Source organism: Leopardus geoffroyi, chromosome B3 (genome assembly GCF_018350155.1).
Source record: "Leopardus geoffroyi isolate Oge1 chromosome B3, O.geoffroyi_Oge1_pat1.0, whole genome shotgun sequence".
In the NCBI taxonomy this organism is placed as follows: Eukaryota; Metazoa; Chordata; class Mammalia; order Carnivora; family Felidae; genus Leopardus; species Leopardus geoffroyi.
The window spans coordinates 132,334,133-132,347,412 of record NC_059337.1 but is presented as its reverse complement, the minus strand read 5'-3'; the positions used below and the strand labels follow the sequence as shown (position 1 = coordinate 132,347,412).

Below are 13,280 nucleotides of genomic sequence, written 5' to 3'. Positions count from 1 at the left end.
TTCATATTTGCTTTAACTTAGTGATTGAAATCGTTCTTCATTTCAGCCCTGCAACACACACAGTACACAGCTGGTATCACTCACTGTATGTTGCACTTTAAAAACTCAGTGAAAGAAGCTCACGAAATAGAAACATATGCAAGTTACTAATACTATACATAATTCACTGCTCTTTCAGTAAGAAACCATATGTAAGTCTCCTTGTTAACTCCCATTTGCTTGGTCATGGAGGGTGTTAAGAACGGAAATGAAATACCAAGTGATAATGAAAGATGAACAGGATAATATTGCTTACCATACTTTAGATAAAACTTTCCAGTTACATGGCTGCTACAAAAGGTAAAGTTCACAGAGCTACATAGGAGAAAGTAAGATGTGATTTCTAAAATCTAGAGTGGCCCTTCAATGGTAATAAAGCTCCCATTAATACACACGTCACTTGAGAAAGTATGTAAAAAGGACCTTCTCCGCCAGTAATCGTCTGTCATCTGGCAGCTAGGTAGCGATGCAGAGGACACGCGCAAGTATTTGTTTTTTGAACGATATATTTTGAGTAGCTGTTCGATCTGGCAAAAGCTATCTTAGTTCCTCTGCTAACTTAGGTAATTTGTTGTCTCTTTTTATCAGGTGCCAAAATTGCCAGCAGAGCCGGTCACAACCGACGCATTTTTGTGGCAGAATTCCGACCAGATTCAGATTCCCAGTTTGTCTCTGTGGGAGTCAAACATGTGAAGTTCTGGACACTGGCAGGAAGGGCTCTTCTTAGCAAAAAAGGGCTCGTGAGCACCCTGGAGGATGCCCGGATGCAGACCATGCTTGCTGTGGCGTTTGGTGCAGTATGTCTCTTAAACCGTGTGTGCTTGTGGAACTCAAACACGGCAGTTGGACTGCTTTGAGTTTTCTTGCTTCAGATAGATAAGCCACATTCGTGTTGTCATATGGCACCGTGACCCACTAACCATTCCATATGTCCCAGTCCTGCATATATTCCACCTTTCAAAATCTGGTACTTTCAGAAATCAGGGAGTAGGAAAGAAAACTAATGAGGGAGAAGTATTATAATGAAACATTTCAGTCCTTGGGACACTGCCAGCCATTCTCAAAAGCCTTCGTTAATTTTGTAATTGTCACCCTAAGTCCCCTAAAATTTGTATCCTTCTAGTAGTTCCTCATAATCCTAAAAATTTGTCAGAATGAAGAGAGATGAATCAAGAAATGTAATTTTTCTAGTGTTTAAGGTGGTACCTGAGTTGAGGATTTCTTTTGCTCTCTACCAACTTAACTCACTGCTTATCACATAGTTGGAAGTGCTCTGGGCCAGTGCAGCTCTTTCAGAGTAGGAAGGAGAGCAAGATTCCCAGTCTTCGCAGAGAGTGTTCCAGAGCCGTCCCCGCCCCCACATCCCATTGGGCTTGTGGTTTACAATCCACATCTCTAATACCCTGAGCCCTGGCCACACTTTTTAAATCCTTTGGTACATCAAAAACCTTGGTGGATTTCTGTACTAAAGTGTTTATGGGGCTGGGAATGTAACGCACGAAGAAAATTATACTTTTAGAACCTTCAAGCACATGATTTTAACAAAAAGATCATTGAAAATGTTGGTCATACCATGTCAAACTTCCGTTAAACATTTTGGGGATTCATAATATAAGATGGGTAGGGTAGTTCCTTTCCAGAAGAAAAACCCACACATTCAAATGCTTCTGGCATTTAATTTGCCTGTGTTGACTTAACTTGTTTCATGTATAAAATTCCTTATGTACCCAGTTGCCTATTCCCAATAGAAAATAAACTTGAAGACTAAAATATTAGTCCTGATTGACTTCCGGTTAAAGCAGCAGTGAAATCAGAATGTTTTGTTACATAGCAAGATGGACTGATGTTCAGTTTAGGCCTGTTTGAACACCCTCCATGCCTAGGGTTACAAAAAAAAAAAAAAAGCAAGGGAAGTAAAATCTTGGTTTCTACGCCTAGAGCATTTACATTCTGATTGAAGATAAGGCATGAATTAATGATGCTCCTAGATGACAAGTATAATTATTGTTATCCAAATAGGTACAGAGAATATGCATGACTGCATATTCAAAGTAACATTAAATTGTTGTAGGCAGGGGCGCCTAGAGCATGCGACTCTCGATCTCTAGGTTGTGAGATTACTTTAAAAAAATTGTAGGGAAATTAAACATAGAAACTATGTTGTTGTCAGAAAGATTAAAGAAAATGTTTTGTTGTAATTCAAAATCTTACTTTCCTATTAGTTCTTTCCATATCGTTTTTGTTGAAAGATCTTGGACCAGTTGCTCTGAAAGTGAAACTAAAATGGATGAAAATAGCACATGATGCAGAATTTAATTTCTCCAGTTTCCGCATAAATGAACTGTCAGGATTGCATTCTCAAAGTGATCTAAAGCACTATTACTTTGGGCACCTTATCAAATTTATCTTATGTCGTATTGCAGAAATGCACTGATTTTTGCCGTTTTGATTTTGAGAAATCATGGCAAATGTTAATTTCATATATAACCTCATGAATTAGTGAAATTTAAAAAACTCATACAACATTGCTATAAGTTGTGTACGTAGTTTTACTTTCTGTGGCAAAATACTTTATCAAAACTAGTGAAATGTTATTTTCACTTCCTGTTCCTACTCTTTTTTTTCACTCTCAGTTACTGATGACCTCAAGTTATTTCTCAGGCAGCTGGAGGGAAGCAGCCTAAAGGGACGATGTAAACCAGAATTCTAAAATTTTGCATTGGAGGGAAACTTGGTGCCTGAACTCCCTCGTTTTACACATGAAAAAGCTGATAATCCTAGAGATTAAAAAACCTCACCGAAGGTTATTCCAGCAAATAAGCAACAGAATAGACTAAAAGGCCCTGACAAAACTAAACCTCAAGTTCAGACATGAACCCGGCTGCCGGGTCCATGGTTTCTCCCACTGTATCATGTTCTTTGTATCTGAGAATGTGAGGTAGGCCACACTTATGGTAGAGAATTGCGTCTGTTTCAACTCTATTTGAACTTTTGATGAGTTTGTCTCCCCCTTCCCCGCTCCTTTTCAGAATAACTTGACGTTTACAGGTACCATCAGTGGAGATGTCTGTGTGTGGAAAGATCACATATTGTGTAGGACCGTGGCCAGAGCTCACAACGGGCCTGTGTTTGCCATGTTCACCACACTGCGAGACGGGCTTATTGTGACCGGAGGCAAGGAAAGGCCGTGAGTCCTGTTCCCACAGCCTAACCACACGTTCATGCACTGGGGGCTGCCTGCAGTTTGCAGTGAATTATTCTAGTTATTTCTAGACTACACGGATCATCCTCTCTGACCTTCTTCCTCATGTGCTTCGCCTTTATTGCCTTTTATGTGCCTTCCTGTTGACTCTTAATTTCTTGTCTTAAGTCACTTCTGATTTATTTCACAGTGTAAAGACACCTTAACCCCAACAGTTGGGGCGATAGCTTATTTCTCTGAGGTATGGTTTAGGTGGTTATCGTGTAGGCAGAGAACTGATTTCCCTCATGTCTGTATGCCTGGATAAGTATTTGCTGGGGAAGAAGTGACCCATGGGAGAATCTTTGCCCTCAAACCCAGGATGTATCTTGACTGCCTGCTCTCTCCTTTTTGGCCCAAACAGACACTGAGGAGTAAGGTGCATACAGCTGGCGGCCTCAGAAAGGTGTGAGGACACTAGAAACAAACTGCCATGTTTGCTTTTGCTTGAGGCAATCTCGTTACATAAAATACTTGTTACATAAAATTGTGTAAAACAGCCTTCAAAATTTAAGTCTAAAGAAAGACGTTTTTCTGAGTGATTTGAAAACCTCCCAGAAGAAGCCAGATACTAATGGATTTTCTGCCAACATACTCCTATGCTTGTTAAAATGTAGTGTTTGCGGGGCCAGGAAGCACGCACATGTCCATCCAGGATGAGGGAACCCACCTAATCAAACACCAGTGCAGCGGCTTTTGTGTTTCACAAAAACGAACCCTGTATTGTGGTCCTGGGCGTGCTTTTCTCCTAAGACAAGCAATTCATCTAACAGAAAATAAAGGAATACATTTTCCAATTCTCCCAAGAGAAAAACCATAAATGGGCTATGTTTTCTCTTTTCTGTCTTACCCTGACGCTGGTGTTTCCCACACGTCTTCTGTTCAGCACACCTCTGCCCATTAGTAGCCTGCTGGATGGTTTCAGTGGGTATTTTAACAATGATACGAAGGAAAGCGCACCCCTTTTGGCCATTAAAGATCTCTTCTATAGCATAGCACCTGTAATCCTGTTATCTAGCCTTACGTTTCCATTGTCATTTTAACATTAAACATCATTCTGCACATTTCCTTAATCAAGAGGATACATTATATGGGGACGGGGGGATGTGGAGAACTAAGGAAGATTACACTCATGTCAGAAAAATGAATTTTCATCAGGTAAAATTTGCTTCAACTGAATGGCTGAAATACAGTGTATCTTAAAGTTGCCACAGAAAGTTTAGAGACTACAAAAAGTGAATATCGGGCTCCCCCCCCCTTTTTTTTTTTTTTACTGTTCTTGTATAATTTAGTATTTGTTTGTAATAAAAGTGATTTGTAATAGCTCATAAAAATGCTTATTTGGCTTGGGTTGCTCTTAGGTCAAGAGAAGGAGGAGCGGTCAAGCTGTGGGATCAGGAACTGAGGCGGTGCCGAGCCTTCCGGCTGGACACGGGACAAGCCACGGACTGTGTCCGCTCCGTGTGCAGGGGCAAAGTAAGATGTTCCGAGAGCCGTTCCGGTGCAGCCAAAAGTAGGGAACGGTTATTCTTGCAGTTCCCTCGCCCTCTGCAACTTGACGAGTGACACTTGCAGAGGAGTCTGCTTGCTGGCTACGCTCTGCCTTTTCCCGGCCGCCCCCGCGGCCCCGCGGGCAGCGCCTGTGTGCCTTCTGCCTCCGGGCCACGCTTAAGATGAGCAGCTACTCCCCGGTCTCAACACAGTATTTAAGCCTCCATGTTTTCTTGAATCTACTAATTCAACTGTGGTGGGCAGAAGTGAAATTTCTTGCCAGTTGAATCAATTTTGATTAGAGCAAAATTTTGTTAAATTTTATTTTTAAATGTACATTTCTTTTTTTTAATTAAAACATTTTTTTCATGTTTATTTTTGAGTGGGAGAGAGACAGAGCACGAGCATGGGAGGGGCAGAGAGGGAGACAGAATCCCAAGCAGGCTCCAGGCCTTGAGCTGTCAGCACAGAGCCCAACGTGGGGCCCGAACCCACGAACTGTGAGATCATGACCCGAGCCGAAGTCTGATACTTAACCGACTGAGCCACCTCGGTGCCCCAATGCTCATTATTTTTGAGAGAGAGAGAGAGCGCAAGCATAGGGAGGGCAGAGAGAGAGGGAGACAGAGGATCCAAAGTGGGCTCCACACTGACAGCACAGAGTCCGAGGTGAAGCTTGAACTCATGAAATATATCATGACCTGAGCCAAAGGCAGACACTCAACTGACTGAGCCCCCCAGGCACCTTAATTTTATAAGTACTCAACCCCCCGCCAAGCATGGGGCTCAAACTCAAAACCCCCAACATCAAGAGTCGTATGCTCTACCCAGCCACCCTTTTTTTTTTTAAAAACATTCATTCCTATAAAAAATTTGGACCATGCATGCACTGGCAATAAGTGTATTTATAAATTATATGCATGTATTATCTTCAGTCCATGTATTAATTAAGCTTTTATTTATACTTCTTTTTTGTTTTTTGAAGTTTAGTTTGGAGAGCAAGCGAGACATGAACAGGGGAGGGGCAGAGAGAGAGGGAGACACAGAATCGAAGCAGGCTCCAGCTGTCAGCAGAGAGCCCGACACGGGTCTCAGACTCACGAGCAAAGAGATCGTGACCTGAGCAAGGAGATCATGACCTGAGTCGAAGTCAGACGCTCAATTGACCGAGCCACCCAGACACTGCTATTTATACTTTTTAACTAAAATGTAATACTTTCTTCCTGTATCCCAGCGCACTTGCACCTCTTTGGAGATCGTCAGATTAAAATATAGTCAAAGTCAGGGCTCTGTCTTAGAGAATAGTTTTTTGGCAGACTTGGGGCTCTTGCAGATGCGCCTCTAGGCAAAGAAAAACCTCATGAGCTAATGATGGACTTGCTACTATGTTAGTTCAAAGCAAAAAGTTCTCGGGGCGCCTGGGTGGCGCAGTCGGTTAAGCGTCCGACTTCAGCCAGGTCACGATCTCGCGGTCCGGGAGTTCGAGCCCCGCGTCAGGCTCTGGGCTGATGGCTCAGAGCCTGGAGCCTGTTTCCGATTCTGTGTCTCCCTCTCTCTCTGCCCCTCCCCCGTTCATGCTCTGTCTCTCTCTGTCCCAAAAATAAATAAAAACGTTGAAAAAAAAAAATTAAAAAAAAAAAAAAAGCAAAAAGTTCTCTGAAAGGTCAGTAGGGTCCTTAAGTTATTAAAAGACATTGCTGTAATTACGATAAATATATCAATCCCCTTGTGTTTCAGGGCAAGATCCTAGTTGGGACAAGGAGTGCGGAGATCATCGAAGTTGGAGAGAAAAATGCAGCCTGCAATATTTTAGTTAATGGTCATGTGGATGGGCCCATATGGGGACTAGTGACACATCCCTCCAGGGATTTTTTCCTTTCTGCCGCAGAAGATGGGACAGTGAGACTCTGGGATATTGCTGATAAAGTAGGTACAAACAGTTTTTGGCTTTTTTTTCTTTTAAGTTACAATTTCTAAGGAGAGTGTAAGTCCCAAATTGCTCTGAGCCATCAGCCCAGAGCCTGACGCGGGGCTCGAACTCACGGACTGCGAGATCGTGACCTGGCTGAAGTCGGACGCTTAACCGACTGCGCCACCCAGGCGCCCCTTAAGTTACAATTTCTAAGGAGAGTGTAAGTCCCAAATTGCTAGCACTATTTGAGAAGAACTATTTGAGAATTATGTTGAAAAGGAACTGGTTTACTTTGTAAGTACTTAATGTAGTTTTCTCTGGCTCTTTTGGTTCTTACGCAGAAGATGTTAAACAAAGTGAACTTGGGACATGCTGCTCGGACCGTGTGTTATAGCCCTGAAGGGGATATGGTGGCTATCGGAATGAAAAATGGAGAATTTATTATTTTACTGGTGAGCTCCCTAAAAATATGGGGAAAGAAGAGAGATAGACGATGTTCAATCCATGATATCAGGTTAGTCAACAAATGGAATAGAATTTCTAGTATATGTATTCTTAAATGACCCGGGTTGCATTTGAAAACAGGTCCTCATTAGTGCCTATAGCATTTTATCACATCATCACTTGTATGCTGAAATATGGCTGTTTGTGTACTTCTTGCCGAATTATTAATCTAGTGGCATCAACCACAGTGCCTTATAAGAGCACGTACTCAGGGAATGCTTGACGATGAAGCGTCACACTGGACAGGTCCAGCAAGTTCATCCTGCCAAGAATGATCTTCTGCTGTACCGAAGAGAGCCATCTGTCCTGTAGACGTCAGCCTGGAAACTAAAGCTGCAACCCCAACTCTCAACTGCATATATAGTCACTCGTTTAATTAACACCTATCAAACATCTATGCCCCAGAATCTGAATTAAACTTTAAACTTTTCTTGAACCTTTATATTCCAGTGCTTAAGCTTATCTGGACAGTGGCTACCATTTACCAAGTACCTCTGTGTGATCAAGATGGATTACTGAATCTGCTTGCACCCTTCACCGTAAAACCCTTTTACAAATGAAACCGTCCTCAGGACTTCACTATATAAACTTCTCATAGGTCCCCCATTCCCCTCGAGAACCTGCGTTGTCCCAGATCATTTCCCATGATCACTAGGCATATACTTGTGTCTTCAAGTAGCTTCTTCCAAGCTTCAAATAGTGTCCCTTCACCAGATAACCTGAGGGGACTTAAGCAGGTCTGTGTCCTTTGCTGTTAAGATACCATGATTCCAGATGAAAGAAACCTATCTTGGTGAATTTGGCAAACTATGTAACTTAGGAATTATGTAATTGTTAGTGGCTTTTTCAAAACCTACACTTTTAAGGGAATTGGCACTTGAAATAACATGTAAATTTTGTTCCACGTAACACAGACAAATAGAATCTCCATACACACAATCAGTTGTGTCCACCAGGTAAATCTGCTTGAGGCCAGATCACACACATACTTGTTTTTGAGGTAGAATGGAAGTTTCTGGTCTTAAATATTTATGATTTCATGTGTGCTGATGTATCTTTCACACATTTTATTACCTCTCCAGATTTAGTCCGGATTCCCGCTTTCTGGCAGTGGGTTCTAGTGAGAACTCGGTGGATTTTTATGACCTAACATTGGGCCCCACCCTTAACAGAATCAGTTACTGCAGAGACATCCCCAGCTTTGTCATTCAAATGGACTTCTCTGCAGATAGCAGATATCTCCAGGTACAGTACCTGTGTCCTACATCCAGTTCACAGTAGCTGTTTTTACACTGTTAAGTGGATGCATTTAAAACTCCTGAGTTTCAGAGGGGCACCTGGCTGGCTCAGTCAGCAGAGCATGAGATTCTTGATCTCAGGGCCGTGAATTCGAGCCCCACGTTGGGCGAGAGCTTCCTGAAAAAACTCCCGAGTTCCAGAGCTTCTGAACTCTTGCCTTTGTTTACTCTTCACTGTTTCTGCATTCTTTAATATCCTGTTCTTCTCAGATCTTTTCTCCGTCTTCTTCTGACAGATTTTTGTAGTCATCGTTAATGTTCTTAATGTTAGAAATGTAAATGAAATAGCACGCTTTGCTAGTATACTCTAGCCTTCTGATGTGTCTCTCGCATTAATGGAATTCTTGTCCCATTTTAATATGCTGAAAGGTCTCCACTGGTTGCTATAAACGACATGTCTATGAAGTGCCTTCAGGAAAACCTGTTCTGGATCAGGCCACCATGGACAGAATTACTTGGGCCACATGGACTAGGTAAACTGGAAAATCCTGCTTCTGAACAGTTAGAGCCATTCCACTAGGAAACAGTGGTCAAGTTCTAAGTTTGTGACTGTTTCCTGAGTTCTTCCTAAGAGAAGAATGATATGCTCATGCTGGGACTCCTTGTGACTGGACATATTCTCATGCTTTATCAAGGTTAAAAGCCTTTGAAGATACCCTGATATTTTCCTTAACATATTAGGTTTAGTAACCAGCAATAAAAACACATACCGGGTACTGTTAAGCAATCCTATCATTTCTCTACCTAAAGGAATGCAATCTTGCAGCTGTACAAATTTGCTGTGTAACAGATAACCATGAGTATCCATCTTTTTAATCCATCAAATTCCTGTAGCATAAGCATCTTTGTTAATTTTAAAGAACATAATTAAGTAGAAATTACCAAAAACCTTTTTCAGTGTAGTACATCTGTGTTTGCTATCGTACATTTTCTTTATTCCTTCCCTCTAGTATTCTAGGAGATGAAGTTCTGGGAATCTGGTCCAGACATGCTGAGAAAGCCAATGTCAACTGTGCCTGCGTATCTCATTCAGGAATCAGCCTTGTAACAGGAGATGACTTTGGGATGGTTAAGTTATTTGACTTCCCATGTCCTGAAAAATTTGTAAGTTTGTGTTTGGTTTTGTTTTTGATGTAGTTTTCTAGTTGAGACATCTGATCATTAGTACTTCTTCCATAATTTAATAGCTAAACATGTTAGTCTCCTGGTTTAGAAACACAATTTTCGTTCCTAAGGTTTTTTCAAAACGAAAAATAAAATCTTTTAGAAATTATCTCCCCGTGCCCAAGTAACACCATCTTTGCAAACTATCCTAATAGAGCTGTGATTATTAGACTTTTATTAAACCTTTAATCTATTTCCAAGTTTCAAATTCTCTTCCTCAAAGGAAAATTTTCAGAGTGCCTGGAGACATCTGACTGCTCAAAACGCCTGGTCTGTTAAGGTGCAGATCCATTACTAACTCTGAAAAAGCAATGTTTGTTTATCTTGAGAAAGACTCAAGCAGGGGAGGGGCAGAGAGAGAGAGAGGGAGAGATTAAGAACCCCAAGCAGGCTCCACACTGTTAGGACAGAGCCCAATAGGGTGCTCAGTCTCATGAACTGTGAGATCATGACCTGAGTCGTAATCACGAGCTGGACGCTTAACTGACTGAGCCACCCAAGTGCTTGTAAAAAAGCATCTAATAACACTGCATGTGGTCTGAAGAGCCTACTCTCTCCGCAGCCCCTGTGATGGAGACGGGGTTCCGGACAGGAACCTTTGATTTTCACGTGCCTCACACATCCTAAGCTTTCTTTTTCGTTGTTTTTCCAGGCAAAGCACAAAAGGTTCTTGGGTCATTCACCTCACGTGACCAATATTCGATTTACCAGTGGTGATCGGCATGTCGTTAGTGCAGGAGGTGATGACTGCAGGTTGGTAACTTTCCTAGCCAGAGAAGAACAAACTAGTTTTATGAAGAGATCTAATATCACTATATAACTGGGTAGCTGGTTCTGTGGAGTCACGTACTAGGAAAATACAAAATAAAATGAATTAATGAGAATTTTTATACCTGTCATGATTTGAAAGCTCATTAAAAAACTGAAAATCTAGAAATATAATGAACTCACTGCATTTTTTTTATTGCAGTTTATTTGTCTGGAAATGTGTACATATGCCTCACTAAAAGATACGGATGCTGAGAAGACTGTATAAACTAACAGCCTTGAGAGACCAGAATTACAGACGAGGAAAAAAAAAAAAAAGGCAAACAGAACCAAACCCTGCATGGGCAAGTGGTGCTAACTTAGGATTGTAACAGGGATAAATGCCCAGAGTCATCAAAGTAGAAGACAGATAAGTTCAAGATACTTGCTGTATGCACTGGGAGAACTGTCCATAATCCACACACTGCCAGACGGTTACATTTCAAGGAAGGATGGAAAAAACACTTGGTGAAAGCCAGCCCCATTTGGGGGGAGGGTGCAGACTTGGCAGACCTGCTGGGGAGGTTGACAGGACCGCGCTTCTCAAAAAACAACAACAACAAAGCAAGACCTTAAAAACCCAACTTGCATAGTTTTCATCTTTTTAAGCAAACAGTTTTTCTTCTTTAGAATTTCTAGTTTATTTTTAAGGTTCATTATTTAATGACTTATTTTTTTCCTCGTGTTTACATAAGGAAAGAAAACACACCATCACCCTAAAGGATCACAGCTTTTAAAAGGTGAACAATTATTTTCCCTAAGGAAACACACACAAGCTTTACCGGAGAAGATAATGCTACTTAAGCATCAATAAACCTCTTTTTATAAAGGACACTTTTCTCCTGACAGTTTTAAATTCAGGAACAAATCCAAAGTTAGTAGTATATGAGCACTACATTTTCATGGTTGAGCTGTCGATCCTTTAATGTTCACAAGTCCTCTCTCTAGCTGAAAAACTAGAACATGATTATAGCTTCATCAATGAGAAAGTAGTATGCTGAACAGTCCTTTCCAGTGGTGTACGGGTTAAAGGTTTAGAGAGCAGTAGTAGTTAACCAGGAGAGCATACTGAATATTTAAAGATGTAGTCTAGTAGAAACACCTGTTTAACATGTACACTGAAATGTTCAAGGTCACATTTACAAAGTTAAACAATTTAGTAGCTCTTGAAAGTTTTTATAGCTTTTGTTTCTATTTAAAAAATTTACTAATTAGCTGTACGCCACCCCATAGGCTGACTTCCAGAAGGAATGAATACAGGTCCACTTGTAACACTTGTCTATTAAAATTCCTTTTTGGTGGATTAGGGCTGAACTGTTAGATCTTTATCCCTATTCACTTCAATGCTGCCAAAGATCAGTACTTGCCGTTCAGGAATTTGCTGTTTAGCCTGTCTGTAGTTTCCTGAAGATTGGAGATTATGTAGATTGCTATTTAAAAATATATTTTTCTAAGTGTGAAAAAGTTTAAAATGCTCTACTGGTCCTATGAATTTTTATTTTAATGTGTTACTTACCTTTGTAGTGTAATAGACCCCTTCAGGTTCTGGAAATCTCAGTTTGGCCTGAGCTCGATTTTGTATGCCCAACACCTTGGAAATACTAAAAACAGAAATAGCTGAATCATATCACAGAAAGCCTAACCGGTGATTGAACACGGTCAGTTTTAAAGCTCTGAATTGTAGCTGGTGTCTGAAGGACTGATTAAGGCATGATTAAGCTCGAAACATAAGCTCATAGTCACATCAATGGATTCTCCTAAATTGAGCCAAATTTTAGAATATGCTAATATTAAATTTCTATCCATGTATATTATAAAGGGGCATTCAATAAATTAAAGAAATTTCCCTGAACCACCCTCTCCCTTCCCGTTTTTGAACCTGTTGCACTTTCAAACTTTCCTTCTAAGCCAGGTTTGCTAGCTTTTGGCTAAAGAGAAATCCCATTTCACGGTACAGGTAGAAACTCTAGTAATAACCGTAACAAAGTATAAAGCATAGAGCACAAAAATGCTTCCACTGCGTTTTTGTTCCAGCGGCCAGCCTTAATCCCTGCTATCAGCTTCAGGACTCAAACTGTGGATTTTAAGTAGTTACCCCACAACCACCTTGTTTGTACCAGCCATCAGCTAAGGGAAGGTGAGTAACCGTGGTAGGTTATGAAGATTCTGCCCTGTGTTATTTTTTTAACCCAGAGATTTACTTTTATGTGCAGTATTTGACTAAGCTCCTGAATTTGTAACCTGAGAGTCCTGGCACGTTTGGTCCTGTTTCTGTGTATAAACGCACGCCAAAGCACACCGTGCACGCTTGTGCCACTCGCTGCACACCACCGGCCACAGGTGTTCCTTTCCTTCTGGTGATTCTTTTTCATGGTGGTTCACATTAGACCAAGTTATCCAACAGATGTAGAGTCAACCTCAGCTTGCCCGTAAACCAGAGCAGCTGAAGGTAACAAACTCTTAAATGTGTTCCCAGGCAGTGTTTATTAAATGGCAAAAAAAAAAAAAAACACACCTGCTTTTAGCACGTCACTGACTTGTGAAATGGTTGAACCAAATCACTTAGGCCGTTTCCCGTTTATGTTCTTTGTAGTGAAATTAGGAAAATGCAACTATATGCCATTTATAAATGATGTTACTAAAAGTCTTAAAATTTCTAGAAATACAACTTAAATTTCTTCTGCAAAGACATAAAGCTCAATCTTAAGTAGCACTGGAATGAACAAATGCCTTAAATTCAGAGGAGTCAACTTTTTAGACTGAAGCAGAATGGTCATTTCACCCCAGCCTGACTACGTGAGGGCTCTGTCTTTCCCTACCAATC

General features: G+C 41.0%; 1 protein-coding gene across 9 annotated transcripts in view; it reads left to right on the top strand.

Annotated features, from left to right (window-relative positions):
- EML5 (EMAP like 5) overlaps positions 1–12,966 on the top strand; it is a 179,400-nt gene extending 166,434 nt beyond the window's left edge. For 7 of the 9 annotated variants that reach the window (XM_045451798.1, XM_045451797.1, XM_045451796.1 and 4 more), the window contains 10 exons: positions 628–836; positions 3,069–3,226; positions 4,642–4,756; positions 6,509–6,697; positions 7,025–7,197; positions 8,270–8,432; positions 8,855–8,958; positions 9,436–9,589; positions 10,302–10,402; positions 10,620–12,966. In XM_045451798.1, the coding sequence (XP_045307754.1) occupies positions 628–836; positions 3,069–3,226; positions 4,642–4,756; positions 6,509–6,697; positions 7,025–7,197; positions 8,270–8,432; positions 8,855–8,958; positions 9,436–9,589; positions 10,302–10,402; positions 10,620–10,656 (1,403 nt within the window). In that variant the 3' untranslated portion in view covers positions 10,657–12,966. Of the gene's footprint in view, positions 1–627; positions 837–3,068; positions 3,227–4,641; positions 4,757–6,508; positions 6,702–7,024; positions 7,198–8,269; positions 8,433–8,854; positions 8,959–9,435; positions 9,590–10,301; positions 10,403–10,619 lie in introns of those variants that run through there. The other 2 variants (XM_045451800.1, XM_045451802.1) reach the window with 2 other exon arrangements.
- The last annotated feature ends 314 nt before the right edge of the window (positions 12,967–13,280 follow it).